General features: G+C 42.9%; 1 protein-coding gene across 14 annotated transcripts in view; it reads left to right on the top strand.

Annotated features, from left to right (window-relative positions):
* ZNF385C (zinc finger protein 385C) overlaps nt 1-21,796 on the top strand; it is a 526,232-nt gene that overhangs the window by 194,196 nt on the left and 310,240 nt on the right. For 7 of the 14 annotated variants that reach the window (XR_011025353.1, XR_011025355.1, XR_011025354.1 and 4 more), the window contains exons 1-2: nt 11,589-11,803; nt 18,879-19,129. Coding sequence is in view for 10 of the 14 variants with exons in the window: in XM_068263763.1 (XP_068119864.1) it covers nt 11,682-11,803; nt 18,879-19,129 (373 nt within the window). In the remaining 4 variants the exon portion in view is untranslated. Of the gene's footprint in view, nt 1-2,466; nt 2,512-11,587; nt 11,804-12,205; nt 12,226-18,878; nt 19,130-21,796 lie in introns of those variants that run through there. The other 7 variants (XM_068263757.1, XM_068263755.1, XM_068263756.1 and 4 more) reach the window with 5 other exon arrangements.

Genomic DNA, 21,796 nt, shown 5'->3' with positions numbered 1-21,796 from the left:
TATTATTGTGTAGTTACATAGCGCTGACCTGCACCACTTTACAGAGTCTATGGTCACTTTACTAAGTTTTCCTCAAAGGAGCTTACAACTTAATCCCTGCCAAAGTCGTAGTTGAATGTACCTATCATAGTCTAAAGGTTCATCAATGTACAGCCAACACACTGAGACCATGGTTTGTTTTGAAAGGCCGTCGTAACGGATCACATTGGGAACGACTTGAATCTCAACAATTGCGATGTTGGAAGATAGATCGGGGAACGATTGTTCATCTGTAGAGTTCCCCAATACAAACTTCCCGATGGTACTTAGCTTAGGGCCAATTTTTGAGATGAAGAAATTCGTCACCACTAGGTCTCCTGGATCTTTGTTCAAAGGCAGCCGCTGCGCGCTCCTGCGGTGCGCCTATGATTCGGGACCCTCTCAGTTAGTAGTTGTAGTTTGACTGTCAAAATCCTCCTGAGGAAGGCCAACGTTAATTGGCAGAAACGCGTAGAGGTTTTTATTCCAATTTGTGAACAACTACTAGCTGAGAGGGTCCCGAATTATTAGGCGCACCGCAGGAGCGCGCAGCGGCCGCCTTTGAACAAAGATCCAGGAGACCTAGTGGTGACGTCACCCATAGAGAATAGCACACGCCGGAGTGAGCTGGGCGGAAGAGCAGCGAGCGGACTTCAGAGTCTGGCAACCGGAAGTGACGCAGGCTGCATCAAGTTACCAGTCTAACGAGCGGTGCACATCAGCTACTACGAGGAGAACCCGGGCTTGCGGTGGTGAAACCAGGGAAACTACGAGCTGTCTAAAGTGTGGAAACACACAGGAGCCATCCATTCATTAGAACTACGGAAACTATATACATCATTGGGAGAAATCCCGGGCTGTTGTTGAGTGCCAGTATTGACTATAAGTCACAGGAAGAAATCATTGGAGGACATTATTGAAACATGTGCAATATTAAGTGAAGAACTCCTTGTATGCATCAACTCTTCATCAATTTTTATGAATTTTATTTCTCATTTTTTCTTTTAGATGGAATTTTAATAGGTTTTTTTGTGCACACTTAGGAGTGAAATTAACTAGAAGGGCCCTTCTGATAGGATTTCCTATATGTGTGTATGTGATATAGAACGAATGGATTGAATGATTGAGATTGATATGACATTGATATGAGATTATAATTGAGATTGAGTATGAGTAAACTAACACTTTAATCTGTTGGTGAAAAATGATTACTGTGAACTGCATTACCTGTTTTGTATAGTAGTGAAATGTGAGGTGACCCTGAACCCTGTACATCATATTCCCACCATATAGTGTCTTTTTCTTGTTTTGCTGTTTTGTGGCATGATAGTGGATTATTTGGCATAAGGTACACAGCAGGTGCTTGATTGTTGGGTTTGTCTCCACACAGCTCTGACTTGGGCTTTTATCTATGGGGGGCAATTTGTGATTTTAATTTGGTGGTTATGTGGATAATGTACAGCACTATTGTATTATATGTATAGCACCTCTGAAGAAGCCGTTATGGTGAAATGTGATCTCATTAGGGTTTAATATGCACAGCACTATGCACTTTTAACACCATGTAAATAGTCCCCCCGTCTATTGGGGTGTTCTGTGGACCAATACCAGTGAGGGGTTAGCTGAGGTGATTGAGAACGTCACAACAGGCTACCTACTCGGGTCACGACCACCCTTAGCAGTATAAATAGTGGTGCATCTGTGGGATAGCTACACCCCACTTATCTAATAGAATTGAGTGGAGGGGGATCAGCCAGGACCCCCACAGTGCGCCATCTTGTTGCCCCATTGTGGGATTGTACTGCAGCAGTAACATTTATATTATGTTGCCCATTGAATGTAAAACATTTTATTTCTATTAGCGGGTATATAACACCTGTTCAGTACCTATAGGGCATGTCATTTTTGACAAGTGTGTTTGTAAACTTTTTTCCCTGGTATCGTTTTTTCGGTTGTGTTTGCTCCACACAGTGGTGGCAGAAGGTAGTGATCCCTGCTTCAGGTAGCCAGGCTGTATACTGGGCATGTGAAGAAGTCTATTCTCCAAGCACGATGCTCATTTCCCTTTGGCTGTAGTCAGGACAGCAGAGGTTAAGAGCTGTGTCTGCACTGGAGTACTTTAGAAACCCTAATCCCCTATGCTGCTTGATGTCCCTTGTCCAGTGGCATAACTTGGCAGGCACACACACTCTAAACAGTGCCAATTGGCACTTATCACCCGTCTGCCATAGCAGTCACACCTACAGCTGTCCTCGCACACGGTACGTGGACACCAAGGGGGAAAACTATGAGAAAATGATGTTAATAAAGTATTGGTATAGCACCAGAACAGCTGATTTGATTACTCCTCATGAGAGGACTCGTATGATCTCTGTGCTGAGTACGGCATAGCTGAGATTCCACATCCAGCTCGTTATCACAGAGAGAAGCTGAGAGGTAGGGAGAGCTCCGGAACAAGCCAGGGAAAGGAGCCTAGTGTCTGCGCTCCTGAAGGTAAGGACCTCTCTCCTCATGGCTTACATCAGAGTGTCACTTGGGAGATGACTGGCTTAGCTACATTCAAAAACTTTCTCTGCTGTATTTCAGAATGGAAACTGAATGCATGACGTGCTTCTGACTGAATCCCGGAGCTTATTTATAATGCTTAATGAAGGCTATCACTTTTTTAACTGTCTAAGTTCTACACTAAGTCATTGACTTGCATGCATAGATAAAATGCCTTAAAATCAATTTTGCTGCTAGTTATACATTATTTATGTTTACATTCTTTTTAAAAGTTATTTTCTTAATGTAGATGATATATTTTTTTATTAAAGTTGTCTTCTTATTTATTTTACAAAACTTTGCACATGTGAGCAGCCATATTTACAGTACATCCTTTACCCTGGATTTGCATTGGAGCAGTGGCATACCTTCCATAGGGCTGCAGGTGCTCACAGCACCGGGTGTAGCCATGGCGACTGTGGTGCCCAGCCACTGTGTTCTTCCACCTGGGAATAGCAACAGGCAGCGCAGGGGACTGTACTTCTTCCTGCACTAGCTGTAGCACCGCTCCCCTTTCTGTCCTATGGGCAATGTTTCTCCTCGCTCTCTACACACAGCCTGCAGTGAGTGAATGTGCAGAGTAGAAGGGTGAGTAGAGAGAATGATTGCTGTGCTGCAGCTGGGACATTAGCAGGGAGAGGTGGCAGGATGTGTTTAGTGCTTCAGAAGTTACCTGTCATTAGTAACCATGTGCATTGGCTACTGTAATACCTGAGTACGGGGCGGTGCTATAGGAGCCGGTCAGATGCTTAGAGACCTCTAGGAGAAACTTTTTATGCGCATATTTTACGGATTGTTTGTAAGTGCACTACTTTTTATATTGATGATAGATAAACTGAATTACGCTATGTTACACCTTGCTTGAGTACTAGGACCGTTTTGTTGAAGGGGAGATATTTATTAACAAGCTGAAAGTGCTGGTCTGTGACGGGTCGGCGACCTTATCTGGTGAGAGGCTTGAGTGCTTAGCTGGTGGAGGCACGTAGGGTGATACTGGAGTGAACTGGGAGCACTGGTGGTAGTGATTATTACATAACCAGACGATATCACACTATTGCTGTACCCTTATTTTTTTACCATGCTCATGGACGTTTGAGAAGTCTCAGCTGGGAGATATTAGCGAGTTGGAGAACTGGCTTGGTCCAAAAACGTGAATGCTGATCCTTAGTGGTTGGCCAGGAGATCTGGTGAGCGTATAATGTTACTGCCATGAATTGTATATGAAAAAGAACTTTGGACTTTTTATGAGTTTATTAGCCATGACTGTATGGACTTTTTATGTGGAAAACTTTTTTACTCATTGTGGTTTATGTATACGTTATTTGCACATATACTAAAAATCACAGTTGTTGAGCGTTCTGCTATACCAAATAACATGTTTTATTCAAGATACAATAAATGTCCCTCCATCAGGTGTTAAATGTGGTACTCAGTCTTACCAGTTGTAAAGGAGGCTTGAATTTGGTGTATAGTAGACTGGGACGTTCTGTTTCTTTACAAGAAAAAAAAAAAAAACACAAGAAAAAAAGACAGCGTGAGGAGAACAGGTTGTGGGCTGGAGAAAATTACCAAACGCTTTTGTCCGGGTGGATGTTGGAGTTACTGCTGGAAATTATACAGGATAAATCCTCCTCGCCTGAGCTTCCACCTGGCCTTCAAATCCCTCTTTATCATTGCAAAGCGTATAGGCGCTGCTCGCTGTGTCATTGTAAAGGAAGCGAGCCCTGGTTCCTATGGTTACCATCCAAGAAATACGCAGAAGGGAGTGACGTCACATCCGCCCTATCGGACTTGGAGAGCTTGGTCCCCGGCTTGGCAGAGAGGGACAGACGCTAACCGTGGCCGTGTACGCTGTACTGGCCAAACTCTAAACAGGTGAGACCTGCCCTGGAAGCTTACTCCATACTACAACTTGAAAGCTGAGAGCGCCCCTTTTTTTTCTTGAATTTTTTTCAGTGGCACTCGGGAGCAGCCTAGCAGAAAGTGGGTGGCCTGATCGCACCTGGGGTATATCCACTACCCCGCCTCTCTCTTGTTCTGTTTCTTTGGCTCATTTGTAGGCCTTGAATATCACTAGTCGTGGCTAACCTCTTATCTTTAAAATAGTTAGTAAGATCTTGTACCTGTGTGGAAAAATCATTTAGATCAGAGCAAGTTCGTCGAAGTCTTAGAAATTACCCTATATGGTTGTTATCCTCCAGTGACCTGGTATGTGCACTTTGGTAGCGTAGTAAATTGTTCACCGAGGTCTGCTTACGAAATAAGTCTGTGTTGAGATGGCCTTCAGGATCAATTTTTATTATGTCCAAGAAATTGATATCTGTTAAGGAAACATGTCTGGTAAGTAAAATGTTCTTGTCATTTTGGTTAAAGGGGAACTGAAGTAAGAGGTATACGGAGGCTGCCATATTTATTTCCTTTTAATCAGTGCTAGTTGCCTGGCAGCCCTGCTGGTCTATTTCTCTGCAGTAGTATCTGAATAACACCAGAAACAAGCATGCAGCTAGTCTTGTCAGATCTGACTTTAAAGTCTGAAACACCTGATCTGCTGCATGCTTGTTCAGGGGCTATGGCTAATAGTATTAGAGGCAGAGGATCAGCAGGGCTGCCAGGCAACTGGTATTGCTTAAAAGGAAATAAACATGGCAGCCTCCATATACCTCTCTCTTCAGTTCCCCTTTAAGAGTCTGTCTGTCAACTCATCACATAGGTTCATTGGCCCACCCCACAGCATAAAGGTGTCATAAATACATCTGTACCACCCCAAAAAATGGGGGTGATATTTTCCAGCCTTTGGCAAAACACAAAAGAGATTTGCCACCGAGTATTTCATTATTACGGAGGCAGAAAAGGAAAGAAATGTACTGTTGTGGCCTAAAGACTTATATCTACAAGAATCCCATAAACAACTTAAAAACACCAACAACTATGGAATCCTACAGTATATTGTAAAGTCTTGCTTGATGACATTCTTCTGATTGCAAAGAATAGAGGTTTTATTTTCAGCTTAATAGACCAATTGAAATCCTCTGGACAAATCGGGAACCTCAGCGGGAGTTTCAAGGATGCATTGCTGTGGCTCACAGTATTACAGGACGATGGGAGTGCCACACGGAACGACAGAGCGGTGGATGTTAAGCGGTGTCGCAGGGTAAGTAGCGACAGAGCCAGGGATTCCCGGCTGAGTTGTTGGGGTGTTTGCTGCTGCAGGGGCAGGAACCAATAAGGGGCTCTGGGGTCTTCTTAGTAAAGGAGACTACAAGATGCTTGGTTATTGCAATGGAAGATGTGCATTAGGGACTTTAGACCTGCTTCTTAGCAGATCTAAGCTAACGGTCAAGTCTGAAGGGAAGCGCCGCTTCCCAGCAGCATGAAAGGGGGAATAGGATAAGGTATAAAGAACTTGTTAGGTGATGAAATCCCCTAAGTAAGTTTTTCTAACACCTTGCCGGATGCTAAGGGGAATAGGCTCCGCTGTGGTTACCTGATTTTCCACTAATGGGATGGAGCCCATTAAGTCGAGCCACTATAACTGACTCCATTTTCAGATTACATTCCATGGTGGATTTAAGCTACTAAGTTGAGGGAGTTACATTTGTACCCCAATCAGATATTGACAGATTTTATATTAACATAATTATATTACTACATACAGTGGTTTGCAAAAGTATTGAAGTTTTCCACATTTTGTCAGATTACTGCCACAAACATGAATCAATTTTATTGGAATTCCACATGAAAGACCAATACAAAGTGCTGTACATGTGAGAAGTGGAAAATCATACATGATTCAAAACATTTTTTACAAATAAATAACTGCAAAGTGGGGTGTGCATAATTATTCAGCCCCCTTTGGTCTGAGTGCAGTCAGTTGCCCATAGACATCGCCTGATGAGTGCTAATGACTAAATAGAGTGCACCTGTGTGTAATCTAATGTCAGTACAAATACAGCTGCTCTGTGACGACCTCAGAGGTTGTCTAAGAGAATATTGGGAGCAACAACACCATGAAGTCCAAAGAACACACCAGACAGGTCAGGGATAAAGTTAGAGAAATTTAAAGCAGGCTTAGGCTACAAAAAGATTTCCAAAGCCTTGAACATCCCACGGAGCACTGTTCAAGCGATCATTCAGAAATGGAAGGAGTATGGCACAACTGTAAACCTACCAAGACAAAGCCGTCCACCTAAACTCACAGGCCGAACAAGGAGAGCGCTGATCAGAAATGCAGTCAAAAAGAGCATGGTGACTCTGGACGAGCTGCAGAGATCTACTGCTCAGGTGGGGGAATCTGTCCATAGGACAACTATTAGTCGTGCACTGCACAAAGTTGGCCTTTATGACAGAGTGGCAAGAAGAAAGCCATTGTTAACAGAAAAGCATAAGATGTCCTGTTTACAGTTTGCCACAAGCCGTGTGGGGGACACAGCAAACATGTGGAAGAAGGTGCTCTGGTCAGATGAGACCAAAATGGAACTTTTTGGCCAACATGCAAAACGCGATGTGTGGCGGAAAACTAACACTGCACTTCACTCTGAACACACCATCCCCACTGTCAAATATGGTGGTGGCAGCATCATGCTCTGGGGGTGCTTCTCTTCAGCAGGGACAGGGAAGCTGGTCAGAGTTGATGGGAAGATGGATGGAGCCAAATAGAGGGCAATCTTGGAAGAAAACCTCTTGGAGTCTGCAAAAGACTTGAGATGGGGGCAGAGATTTACCTTCCAGCAGGACAACGACCCTAAACATAAAGCCAGGGCAACAATGGAATGGTTTAAAACAAAACATATCCATGTATTAGAATGGCCCAGTCAAAGTCCAGATCTAAATCCAATCGGGAATCTGTGGCAAGATCTGAAAACTGCTGTTCACAAACGCTGTCCATCTAATCTGACTGAGCTGGAGCTGTTTTGCAAAGAAGAATGGGCAAGGATTTCAGTCTCTAGATGTGCAAAACTGGTAGAGTCATACCCTAAAAGACTGGCAGCTGTAGTTGCAGCAAAAGGTGGTTGTACAAAGTATTGACTCGGGGGCCGAATAATTACGCACATTTTTTAAAAAAAAATGTTTGGAATCATGTATGATTTTCGTTCCACTTCTACACCACTTTGTATTGGTCTTTCACGTGGAATTCCAATAAAATTGATTCATGTTTGTGGCAGTAATATGACAAAATGTGGAAAACTTCAAGGGGGCCGAATACTTTTGCAAACCACTGTATAAGGTCCATTCAAAGGTGTAACTATCGGCCTGTAGAGATGCAGTCCAGGAATAGAGAGCGAGAGAGAGAGAGAGAGAGAGAGAGAGGTCTTGTTGTTTGTCTGGCTATGACTCGGGGACTACTAGTGTTGAGAAGAGCACTTTGTGTCCCCAGCATCTTGCTGAAGGATGAAGCTGTCACCAGATAAACTACATAGTGACTTCTCCAGGATCTGCCTGGCTGCTATTCAGTAAGTAGGTGATTAAGCCATTAGATTGTTTATACAATGGATGGATTATTTTGGTCAATTCTTAAAAGCAGCCTGCAACCATATGTGTTCTAGCTGGTGATTTTCTGATTTCGCTAAACAAATTCAATTCAAGAACTTCTGTTGTGGAGAATAGGCAATTCTCTGTATTTCTAAAGAAAGCTGCAGTGCATTTTCACAGTGTGTATATATGTGTATATATATATATATAATGTTTGTGTGGAACTTGTCACCGCCATATTGTAATGTGCCATTTATATTTCATGGTCTTACTGTAGTACTGTATATTCTGGCGTAAAAGATGACTGGGCGTATAAAACGACCCCCCAACTTTTCCAGTTAAAATATAGAGTTTGGAATATACTCGCCGTATAAGACTACCCCTCTTCCAATGCACACCAAATAAAAAAAAGCATCATAAATTGGTGCTATGTATGGACAGATACTGGTGCTGTACTGTATGTGGTACCCAGTATATAACAGTATATAGGCAACTGACTGGTTGGATTGGTCAACTCTCCCTCTCCCTAAAGGTGGCCACACACGATACAATAAAATGATCCGATTTTACGGCAATTCGATAAAAACGATCTGATCTTTCGAAAAAATCAAAAGCTTTTTTTTCAGGATTTCCCATTTTCTTCGATTTTTATCAATCCAGAATGCCAGATATTTTTCTTCAATCTTTCTAAAGATTGTATGGTGTGTGTTAGATTGTCAACTTATTAATATACACACCCTAGCAATTTTGTCAGAGTTTCCAATCATTTTTATCATAATTGGGGAAAAAATTGAACATACGTGTGTGGTACATTGGTCAGATTTTTAAAATGTTACAATCAGTGAGAAAAATTGATTGCAATTCTTAAATTGAACAGATATTTAAAAAATTGTATGGTGTGTGGCCACCTTTAGTGGATTAGTCAGCTCTCCTTGTCTACCTGTTTATCAGAGCGATATGGAAGAATAGATTGCAGTGTGCCCATAGAACACGCCTCTTTCACCCGTCTGGCTCTCCCTTGTATCCTATTCACCTCCTTCTCTGCCACTCAGATCTCGCACATGTGCACCTGTGCCGCTTCACCACAGTCCTCAGCAGCGAGATGTGAAAGTCGGTAACAAGTTAGAGCGTATCACCCGGCATCAATGACACTCGGTGTATAAGACGACCCCTGACTTGTCAAAGGGTTTTCAAGGGTTAAAAAGTAGTCTTATATGCCAGAATATACTGTATATATCAGCCAAAGGTCTCAGAACTCAGCCAAAAGTAGGTATGAAACTGCACTGCCGTGTGACCCAATTCAGATCAAAAGAGTTTCATGGGAAAACTCTTTGATTGGTTAGTTGTTTGCATTATCCTTTTGCTTTAGTACTATGTTCATCTTTATTGGGCAAGTCTTCCTAATCACTGCTACTGCCTAGTGACGCGCTCTAGTGGCTGCCTCGCAAGCGCTTTGAGTCCGGCAGGGGAAAAGCGCTATACAAATACTGGAATCATTATTATTATTGATTTATAAAGCTTTATATAACGCAACATAAAAACAAACAAAAAATACAATACACATCAACGACATAATTCAATCATGACAGGCCAGACCACTATGGCCTCGATTCATAAAGCATTACCTCATGCGGTAATGCTGAAAACAGCAGACTTTACCGACCACTTAGAAAAATGTCAATTCATAAAGGCTGTTACCGCATGAAAAGCTGACATTACCGACCAGGGAGCTAAATTACCGACTTGGCTGCAGTTACCGACAACACATGTCAGTAAATTGTCAGCAAATGTCAATTCATAAAGCCTTCAACATGCGGTAAGCCTGGCGGTAGTTACCGACACCTCTGGTGAGGTCTTAACAAGTTACCGACAGCTCTGACAGCTCTGATTAATGCAAAGTGCAGAGATCCGAAAGTCTGTTTGATTCATCTGTGGAGAGAGCCAGTGAGCCGTCTGTGTGAATCATTTCAGCAGGCAGGGAAAGACTGTGTGACTCATCTGTCTGAGTCATCAGTGGAAAGAGCCGGCTGTGTGAGTAATTTCTGCAGGCAGGGAAAGACTGTGTGACTCATCTGTCTGAGTCATCAGTGGGAGAGCCAGAGAGAGCCGTCTGTGTGATTCATTTCTGCAGGGCAAAGAGGGAATCGGGACACTGCTCTACTCTACCGCTCAATGGGCTGCGGTAATTTACCGACCTCCAAGGGCAGCTGGGGAAATCTTTATGAATTAGCACACAGACCGGGAAAATACCGAGTGCGGTATTTTCCCGACAAGATTTTTGTTATCGCACTGCTGTTTATGAATCGAGGCCTATGGCTTCAATTCATCAAAGGGTGTTCGATAACAAAATCCCAGTCCTTAAAATACCGCATTCGGTATTTTACACTTCACTGTGCTAATTCATCAATATTTTCCCATGTGTGGTAGAGGTTCGTTAAGTTACCGAAGTACTACAGCTTCAGTTCATCAAAGGCTGTTAGATAACAGCAGAGTGGTGCAGAGCAGCTTGGAATGTCTCTGTGTTGTTACAAGCTGATAACAATAGAAGGCATCCAGACATCCCTTTACATGGAAACGTGTTATATTTACTGTTACTTATACTGCCTCTGCTGCTCTGAATCTGTCCATCAGTGTTTCTTAACATTTTACTTATTTGCTACAACGTAGATAAACTTCCTGGAGACATTACAAATGCCATGCTTGGTGATTTCACCACTTGCATCTTTGCCTATTCAAACAGGGACTCAAAGGGTTACACCACCGTTCTCTCTGCTCACTGCTTGGGGGGTCTGGAAGCTTGTGTGGAGAAGCCTGTGACCTATCAGCACCTATCAGCGGCACTTGCAGGAGAACAGGGGCTGTTTCTATTGGCTGCCTGCTCCTGCTAATCATGAAAACATTCACACAGAAGGCTTTCGAAGCCTGTAACGAGAGGGGAGAGCTGGAGATAAACACCGAATGTGCTAGCGAATATGGTAACCTTGATGAATTAACATTTACTGACATTTGCTGACATGTGTTGAGCACAAGTCGGTAATTTATCTCATTGCTCTGTCATTTCAGCTTCTCATTCGGTAACAGCTTTGATGAATTAACATTTTCTTAAGTCCTCCGTTAACTCAGCTGTTTTCAGCATTACCGAATGCGGTAATGCTTGATGAATTGAAGCCTATCTCTGTTAGCAGAAGAGATCCCTAAATACGCTATTTACAGAAATATATTTTGATCAATTGTAATAAAGCAAAACTCCAGGAATTGAAATAAAAGAGTTCAATGTTTGTGCATCACATTGCCCATCAAGTGAATTGTACTCCTAATGTTAAAAGCTTTGAATTTGCTTAATTTTCAGTTCTAGTTGCTATGGGCGGGCTTTGGGCAGCGGTCGTGGACGCATTAGTGATGGGAATTCCGGCTCTTCTCAGAGAATCGGCTCTTCTGAATCGGCTCCCATTAAAGAGCCGGCTCTTATGGCTCTCAATCGGCTCTTCATTAAATATCACTGGACACCACTCAGAATCGGAGTAAAAGCCCCGCCCCGTCTCCATGACAACTCCAGACTGCTTCGCTGATTGGGGCAATCACTCCTGCTACTGCTCTGCTCCGCCCCATACACTCCTACAAGCTGCAACTACAGGACTACATCTCCCAGCATGCCTCAGCGCCCTTTATTACACAGCAAAGCAGAGCTGTGTGGGGCGGCTGAGGCATCGGCTCTTTTAAAACTGAGAGCCGGCTCGTTCGCGAACGACCCATCACTAGGACGCATGTGCGGGTGTGGATCACTGTGTGTGTGTGTGTGTGTGTGTGTGTGTGTGTGTGTGTGTGTGTGTGTGTGTGTGCGTGCGTGCGTGCGTGCGTGCGTGCGTGCGTGCGTGCGTGTGTGCGTGCGTGTGTGTGATGGCACATGCGTGGCTGTGGGCGGCTTGCGCCACTTGCCTAGTGCCCATTATTACATGGCCGGGCCGGGATTTTTGCCAGTGTAATCATAAGACCATTTAACCATACCAATTATGAATGAGTACCAATTACAACCCGTTTTCAATTCTGTTGGACATTTTTACGTATCTCAGTCTCTTGAGGATTTTGCACCTGCAGCAGCAGGAAGGAGACTTACCATTGGCTGAGGACACAGCTGGGAACTTGGGCAAAGAGATTTCAAAACTCTATTTTACAAACATTGAAAGAATCAGTGAGGTGGTCATCTTACCTATCCACTTATAACTGATGCAAACGTTCTGAGGGGATCTATGTTGAGATTGTACAAATGCTTAGTTATGTTATCCACTAGTAAAGAATACATTTACTTTTGCAGTTTATATTATAGCATTAAAAAGAGGATTTTTTTTCTTCATGAAAGGATTGCCGTGCCAAAAATATATATCTTAAAAACCCTGTAGAATTATTTCCCTGTATTTCCCCTACAAAAGGTCTTATTGTGATTATATGTGATCGCATTCCTGTATGTGGATTTGGGTAGATATGTGTGCCACCTTGTGACATATTTGAGGTACTGCGTGACTTGTACAAATGTGGCTGAAAAAGTTAAAGGTAAAAGCTGATTTAGGTTGTAAATTTCCCACAGCAATCACAATAAAAATAGGCAAAGAGCGATAAAGTGTAGAGTACAGTAAGAGAAATCAGGCAGACAAAGTTTACTGTTTGTCTGCTAAAAGATTTTGCATTTACGAAACTGTACTGAACTCAGATCTACCTCTCTGCTCTAAAAGATAAGTAACAGCATAACAACCTTTAAAGAAAAGCATTTTTTGTTACACCCTACAATAAATCTGCAGTATGTCTACTTCCCGCTTTCATGGAAGCAGACATAGGGTAAACATCTTGTGTTTACAAATTAGGTGCTCTGCCATAGCTGAGAAATCAAATTACACTGGTAAACTGATGCATTTCTCTATGTTTTCGTTCTGTCCTGTGCGAGAGTTCAGGCCCACTTTAAAATGTTTTTTTTTTGTATGCTATGCAGTTTGTAATGCACTTCAATGAATTACTATGAATTAGTATGCCCTCCACTTTAGTATAAAAATCTATAAATCATCATCATTAAGAGTCAATTTGTATCCAAATGGCATTAATTATCTTTCATCTTCAGTCTGCAGCTGTTATAATTATGTTTTCAGAAACTGGATGACTACCATGGCAACAGTATATGACTGTTAACGGTACCCAATATTTTTCTCTCCCTGTTTGTCTCATTGGCTCAAAAGTCAATGATCAAGAAGAAAACTTTATTGTTCCCTTCACTCCTATAGGTTTCCACTTTTGTCAATCAGTTGAACCTTCTGGCTGTCACCATAAATGGCGGTCGGAGGCAATAAAAATGCATTTGAATGGCAGTGTTTGTAACATCACAGGTGTCATTTACACGCAGTGGTTTTCATCGGCAGCAGAAAACCATGCCATTTCACATCTGATCAAGGCCACACTTAGATGTGACTCTATGGAGACACTATGCTTCACTGCTGGTAGCAAGCACTAACATGCAGTCGGCCAATGCACAGGAGCAGCTGACAGGTGGTGAATTCACCACCTCCAGCCTCGTATGTGAAGGTGTTTGGTTGCTTCCCGGATTTGAACTCAGGACTCTGCATTTCTGCCTCAGTGTGCTTTTCTGGTGAGCCACTGGCTCTACTGAAGCATTTGCTGCCACCCAGCAAGTCAAGTCAATGGACTTGATGTCTCTGAACAGACTTCATTTGCATTAATGAGTGCCCACAGCTGCTGTGCATTTGAGACTCAATACATATTTGAGTACTTTGTCAGCAGATCACTGCCAGTTCATCAAGGTTATTTCCTGTGGTTCCTGGTTCCCTGTACCCTTGTCCTGTTTATCTTGTTCCCTGCTCGGTGTCCAGAATCCGTTCCTGTCTGCCCTGTGATATCCTGCTCGCTCAAATTCCTGCTACGACCCAGCTTGTATCATGATTTCTCTAGTAATCTGCATATCCTGATCTCGGCTTGTTTTGGACTATTGTTTGATCGCTGCCTGCCCTTTGACCTCAGCTAGTTTGATTTTGTCTCTAATTACCAGCTTGCTTTGAGCTCACACTTGCCCAGTGGAATCTCCTGTTCTCTCTGTTACTGGTGAGGCAATCCCAGGGGTAGAGACCTGGTGGCTACCAGGCAGCAAAGTAGTCCGTTGCCCACTAGGAGTGGTGGTAGCCCGTCATCTCTTGCAGGCTGCTCTGGTGAAGACCTGTAACCACTTAAGGGGCCCATACACCTAACGATTTTCCTGCTGATATACAGCCGTTTCGATCACAGTGATCGAGACTGCTGTGAAATCGCAGCGCACACTGCTGACAGAACGAACAATTTCCGTCCGAAATCGATCGCTCCCGTCGATTCCCGTCGACCCATCTATGCGGAAGATTTTTCTCGGTCGCCGGCGGGTTTTGAGTGCGTCGTTAGCGGCGTTCGGATGCCCGACGACCGACGCAATACAGCGGTAATAATTACCTGCTCCAGCCGGCGCGAGTCCCCTGGTCTTCTTCTCCGCTTCGGGCTCCAGAGCTACACAGAACTTCCTGTCCCGGCAGGAAGTTTAAACAGTAGAGCGCCCTCTACTGTTTAAACTTCCCCTGGACAGGAAGTTCAGGAGCCGGAACGGAGAAGAAGACAGCGGGGACTCGCTCCAGCCGGTAATGTATGCAGGGGGGGGGGGAGGCGGCATCTCCACAGATTGCGATCGGTTTCAGGCTGAAATCGAATCACAATCTGTTTGCAGTAAAGGTGGCCATGATCAGATTCGATCAGAGAGGGATCTATCTGTTGGTCGAATCTGATGGCAAATCGACCAGTGTATGGCCACCTTTAGATTGTACCCCCTGGGAGAGCCCACGCCTACCGCCAGTGTAGGAGTGAATAGGCTACCTGAGAATCCTGTCAGCATTAGGGCTCGTTTCCACTATTGTGGTGCGGAATCGCCTGGATTCCACCGCTGCTGAAATTGCATGCAGGTGTAGTTTTTACGCGTTATTTTACGCGATTACGCATGCGGTTAGGCTATATGTGTTTTTAACCATGGCACTGCCTGTGTTAATTTACATTGGTTCCTATGCGGAATCGCACACGTAATCGTGTAACAAAATGCGTAAGAAAAACACATGCGATTTCCCTATTAAATACATTGCCTGCGATTCGCATGCATTCCACTCGCAGGCGAATTCTGCGGCTCTTTTGTGCGTTTTTTCACCGCTGAAAAAAACGCACCTCAACAACGCTACAGTGGAAACAGGCCCATCCACTTGCATTACATGTGCGAATCTGCATGCGTTGGACGCATTCGGATTCGCGATAGTGGAAACGAGCCCTCACACACAGCCTGCAAATCATCCACTGTTGAGTCTTCATCCTGTTTGCTATCACTGTGACTGGCAGCCTATTGAGCCAATCAGCGTGCAGGGATCACGTCCTTTAAAGTGTCCGGCATAAAATAAAAAATCAATTCTTTATTTTTATCTGGTAAACAAGTAATAAGGATGCTAACCAGGCAATCCTAAAGTTAAACTCACTATTACTTTTCTTGTTGATAAATGATCATTCCACAGTTTACCTGAATCTTATTTGGTACACACAACATTTAGCACACAAAAAGGAAGTTGCAGGGAAGTTACAGGAGGTTACTCACACTATTTAGGTTAGTGAATCCAACCCATTGAATTTAGTGTGTGAAGTTACATGAGGTTACAAGTCCTCATGTAACACAATACAGCCTAGACATAAACAGTTATGGTGGGATTAGTGTCTATTGCATGCGCCGTTTGATTCACTGACCTTTAAAGTGGAACTGTAGTGAAAATTACATAATTAATCAAATTGCTTATTTTTTCGATATTCATTTATAGTCATTTAGTCAGTGTTTGCCCGCTATAAAATGTTTCCTCTCCCCGATTTACATTCTGAAATGTATCACTGATGGTGACATCTTTAGTTCTGCCTTAGGTGATCTGTACCGAATGTTCATTACTGAGAGTGCTATGCACGAAGGGAGATATTGCTTGCTTGGCAGATGGAAAAAGCTGTTATTTCCCACAATGCAACAAGATTCACAGACAGCAAACTGTCAGGACCTTGGTCATGACATCACAATGTGGGAAGGGTTTCACCACAATATTAGCCATACAGAACTATGATCTATTAGATCTATATAGGTGATCTATTAGAAGAAAGGTAAAGTGGGAGCCAGGCTACCACAAGTAAGCCACTAGCTGTGTAATCAGTTACATTACCATTTATTCAACTGCTGAATGTTTTTTCTGTGCATCTGACACATACCAGGCTGTTTTTATAGTAGATGCCTACATATTATGTATTGCACACTGTGAGCCCATAAGGTGTCTTCTTGCACACCTTTTAAATGTGTTGTTTCAGGGTTTCAGGTCTCCTATGCAATCCATGATTAAAAATGGAATTTATTGGTCAAACGGCCACCATAAGTATACCAAAATCAGCTTTATTAACAAAAGGCAATTGTATCTAAAACACTGTCCCCCCCTAAATACAAAAGATAATTGCATGAAATTCTCCCACTCCTATGCAATCCAGGGCTGTGGAATCTGTACAAAAATCAAAAAATCATCAGACTCCAACTTCGACTCCTCAGTTTATGAAACCTCCGACTCCGACTCTAACTCTGGCTCCAGGTGCCCAAAATGGCTTCGACTCCGACTCCTTAGGGCCTGTACACACTGAAAAACGCAGGCAAAAACGCAAGCGCATGCGTTTTTAAAGTGCCTGTAGTTTTAAAACGCATGCGCTTTTGCCTGCGTTTTTTGTGCGTTTGCGTTTTTCTTGTAATTGCTGATTGGCTAAAGAATCCTTTGTTTTTTTTCTAGTTTACATTTCAACAGGAATCAGGACATTGCAGAGTCTTCTGGGATACTGACTTCTGAAAAACGCAGGCAAAAACACAAGCGCATGCGTTTTTAATGCGTTTTTCATGCGCTGCGCTTAAAAAAGCGCAGCAGGCACTGCGTTTGCGTTTTTTTTAAAAACGCATCGCACCAGTGTGTACAAGTCATCACGATTTTCATTCTTTTTCAAAAGACCTTGCGTTTTTAAAAACGCATGCGTTTTTAAAAACGCAACGCAAGCGCAGCAGTGTGTACAGGCCCTTAGTGTAATACTTACCAGGGCTGTGGATTTTGTACAAAAATCATTTGACTCCGACTCCAACTCCTCATTTTATGAATTTGCTGACTCCAACTCCGACTCCGTACTCAAAATTGCTCCGACTCATCAACTCCGACTCCACAGACCTGATGCAATCCTCCTGTTTTCTTCCTTTATTTCTTTGTGTTTCAGTTATTCATTTGCTAGCCATTTACTTTGCAACTAGTGGTTTACTTGATCGTCCTGAGGCTTATCTTTTTACACCCAACCATTCCAGCGAAGTATCCTACTAAACTTATTAGACTGGACCACGTTCAATAAGCTTCTTCCAGCCGCACTCCTGGCTGTGGATGAGTGCATCCTGACTGGGCATTTGCGATCTCAGTATCACCCATTATGATCATAACTCATCATGTTATGTAACAAAATATTTCGAGTGTACATACCTTTAGAAGTAGTGTACAGAGATGTTTGAGTACAATCGAATAGGCTAGTGCACATAGACCTTTGCCTTTCAGCTCAGAAAAACAAAAGTTTGCTTTCCTAAAACAGAAAGAATTTGCGATAATTCAGGTTGGAGTGAGCTCGAGATGTCTCCCAGGCACCACTGCTGAATATATGCAAATTAACCATTGTACCCTTAGAAGCTAAACACACCTCCAGAACCGCTGGAATGCAATGATGTGTCAGCTTGTTAATATGTACAGAGCCATAATAATCCAACATGCATACAGACTGTTTCGGATTGTTTGATCCTCATCAGTGCATGGCATGTATTAATTTGGCTCTATGGAGTAGGGCTTGTAAATCCGAGAGGCACAGACTAACCAGCAAGCTCATGGTGACCCAGAACTCATTGGGGTGTGTAAGGGACTACAATGGTCCTAAAAGCCCCCTTACTAAGATGTTAAGAAAAACAAAAGTTTGCTTTCCTAAAACAGAAAGAATTTGCGATAATTCAGGTTGGCGTGAGCTCGAGATGTCTCCCAGGCACCACTGCTGAATATATGCAAATTAACCATTGTACCCTTAGAAGCTAAACACACCTCCAGAACCGCTGGAATGCAATGATGTGTCAGCTTGTTAATATGTACAGAGCCATAATAATTCAACATGCATACAGACTGTTTCGGATTGTTTGATCCTCATCAGTGCATGGCATGGATTAATTTGGCTCTATGGAGTAGGGCTTGTAAATCCGAGAGGCTTTCAGCTCAGGTTTAGGTTGACCTCACATTGACCCCAGTTTTCCATTCACTTGTGTAACCTGGACATGAACTGAACACGAACTGAATGCAAAAGTCTGTGTACGTTAGCCATTAGGCTGATCTAAAGATGTTTTTTTTTTACTGCTGTTATAATTAAATTAACAGTCCCATTATGTTATACAATATGCTGCATCAGAGTAGAGGAACTGCATGTATTTTTTTCAATGCTGTTTATTTTTGTCCTGATTCTTCTGTTCCTCCAAACTGATTAAGGCAGTAATGAAACATGCAATGCAATAGCTTATATTCATGTACCGCTGTGCTAAAGAATTAATTCTAAATACCCAGCAGTGTTATTGCAGAGAGATCCACAGAGATCTTCTCCAGATAATTAATTTAGGAAGGCATTTTATAGCACTATTGGCCAACAAATTTATGTTTATATTGGGGAGCAGAATATAATAAAGATCCTGCGTGACAAGTGATTATTTGTTTTTTTTTCTTCTGTAGAGTTATGAAGAGTCCTGTGAGCCCTGCATACTTCACAGAATCCTTCCCTGCTATACCTCTATATGAGAATGGACAGCCAGAAAGTACATGTATGGACCTACAGGCCAAAAGGGAGAAGAGATTGCCATCCTTCACACTGTGTGAGGTCTGTAACATACAGCTCAATTCTGCTGCCCAGGCCCAAATACATTACAATGGCAAATCACACCAGAAGCGACTGAAGCAGATCAACAAGGGCAAGAACACAGCTGGTAAGGCCAAGTCATATGTCTCAGTATGTCCTCGAGGATTTCCAATACATTCACATGCAGAATTGTAGAAATCTTCATGTGGTTTGCTGTTCATATGCTGATGACCTAGGATGGAGGATACGGCAGAAATGCTGCTGTGATTCCCACAACTGTTTAGTTACTTATATATGCTCGATTTTGACTGCAAATTGTGCAGGGTTTGTATTTTTGCTAATCAGTACCTAGTAAATATTTAGTAAGGTATTTAGTTTCATTGTGTGCGGACTGTTGGGTCTGCTTATCAAGGGCCAGACTTCTAAAGTAGAAATCCTGACATCTGTCTAAGGGGAGGATGTTTTGTTGAGTTGTGCAGACTCAGTTTGGCGTTTTGTATTGCTGGTGTCACTTACTTACTAGATCTTCCTCATTCTAAAACACTACAAGATACAGAACATTTGTATGGCGATTTCTTTCCTGGTGGATTCAGCCACTAGGGCCATTGGACTGGGAAATATTGTAACACCAGGGCTATCTTTAGGCATCGGCAAAGCAGTCAAATGCCTGGAGTGACATCTGCAGCAGGGTGCACTACCGAGGTATTCTTAGCACACTGTGCTTTATATGTGGTCACATGTGCATACATGTTTGTGAGTTTGTGGTCCATGTGTGTGGTCTCTATTTGTGTGTGTGTGTCTTTACAAGTGTTTGTGGTGGACCATGCATATGGTCTCTGTGTACACACGTGCAGGTGTGTGCATGTGGATTTGTAGCATATCTATGTTTGGTGTGTAAGGAAAAGTGAGTAGATCTGTTGTTGTTGTTGTTATCCTCACCTGTCTTTTGAGAGTCCTTCTGACATTTGACAACTGACTTTCAAAACCAAATACTGTATTCATCCAGCTATGGATGTTACTGATGCTTGGTTTAAAGAGAATCTGTACTCTAAAATTCTTACAATAAAAAGCATACCATTCTCTTCATTATGTTCTCCTGGGCCCCTCTGTGCTGTTTCTGCCACTCCCTGCTGCAATCCTGGCTTTTAATTAACAGTTTTAGGCAGTGTTTACAAACAAAAGACATGGCTTCTAACGAGAGTATGATAGGCTGAGAACAGGTTACTGTGTGACTCATGCAGAGCTTGGAGAGGGTGTGTATAGCTTCTGCCAATGACAAGCAGTGCTGCACATTCCACACATTCCAGCCTGAGCCCGACAGAGCCCACAGAGGAAAGAAGATAAGATTTATTACAGAGAAAGTGCAACTAGAAAAGGCTGCAGTAAGACAGACCACATTAGAACAGGCATAGGAACTTATAGGATAGAAGAAATAAGGCTCAACATTTTGTTAGAGTCTCTTTAACATGATCATACCTTGGAAGGTAGGGCACTGGTTCCTCATAGTGACTGGGGAAGGGACATCTGACCGGATACTTCATATGTAGTTTGACTTTAGTTAATCAGCTATCTTATACACATGAAACAAACCCCCCCCCCCAGGACTTTAATTGCGCAACAAATTGGGCTTTAAGTCTGAGGAAGGTTTCACACACCAGCGGATAACCTGCACAAATGTGTGTTTTCTGCCCGCAATAGTCTACAGTCAGATCGGTGGCCTTTCAGTCATCCGTATGAAATAGGCCCTTAGATTGATTGTGTTTCCCTTAGACACTGGCAAGAACCCCGTTCTTTCTTTATAGGACTAAGCATGCAGCTTTAAGTAGTGGTCATGTGACTGTCGCAAGACGCCGGTAGAAAGTCAGCTGAAGTGATCATGAATGATTATGTAGTTTGCAAATAGCTAGTCTCTACGCGCCCTTAAAACAATATACAATGTATTTCCTTCAGCCTTATGAGTGTATGAAAGGTGCGTGTTGGTACTGCTCTCTGACACTTTCTCTTAGACACACTTTGGAATGACTGTGTTTTATACGCAAAGCAAAGCAAAGTAAAAAAGCTGAAATTATGTGGGCCTTTTTTATTTGCAGTATATTGAGCCAAACAGGAAGCACTAAAGGTGGCCATTAAAGGTCGCTGCGGTAATCAATCAGAAATGATCGGTCATGCCTATTAATGCTAGGTACTCACCATGCAATTTTCCGTCGGATCGATGGGTTGAACTGATAATTTCCACTAACCAATCAGATCAGATAGATAGGATCGATCCGAAAAGCAACTTCATTCCATTAATCTGATCGAATGATGGGAATTTGTCTGTTAATGGGCATGAACGATCTCTTCCGATGGATTACTGCAGTGTTAGATTACTGCTAAGGAAAACAACGAATCGGCTGCAGGATTGTTCTGCTAATGGCCATTTCAGTTATTCTCAACAGGGATGAGCTCCGGATCAAATTCGGATGAAATTCGAATGAGCTTAATTCAGATTTTATCCTCCCAATTAGTGCATCTGAGTGGGTGTGTGTGTGTGGGGGGGGGGGGGGATATAACCGTATGCAGCAGCCTTCTTCTTTATCTCGTCCCATAGCGCCTCCCACTCTGCACTCCAAGCCACATGACGTGACTACTATGCTTTCTCCTTCAACCTGGAAGGAGGAAGTGTTTGTAGTCACGTGACCGCTGCTGGAAAAAATGTACTTCTTATAAGTATGCATACACATGTACAGTATTTTAAATTTTACAACTTTTCACGGTAGTGGTCCTTTAATTTTATTCTAAGTGCTTTGTGATT

This window comes from Hyperolius riggenbachi, chromosome 12, assembly GCF_040937935.1.
Source record: "Hyperolius riggenbachi isolate aHypRig1 chromosome 12, aHypRig1.pri, whole genome shotgun sequence".
Taxonomy (NCBI): domain Eukaryota; kingdom Metazoa; phylum Chordata; class Amphibia; order Anura; family Hyperoliidae; genus Hyperolius; species Hyperolius riggenbachi.
Note: the sequence above shows the minus strand (reverse complement) of the source record. Positions and strands in the feature narration are given on the sequence as shown.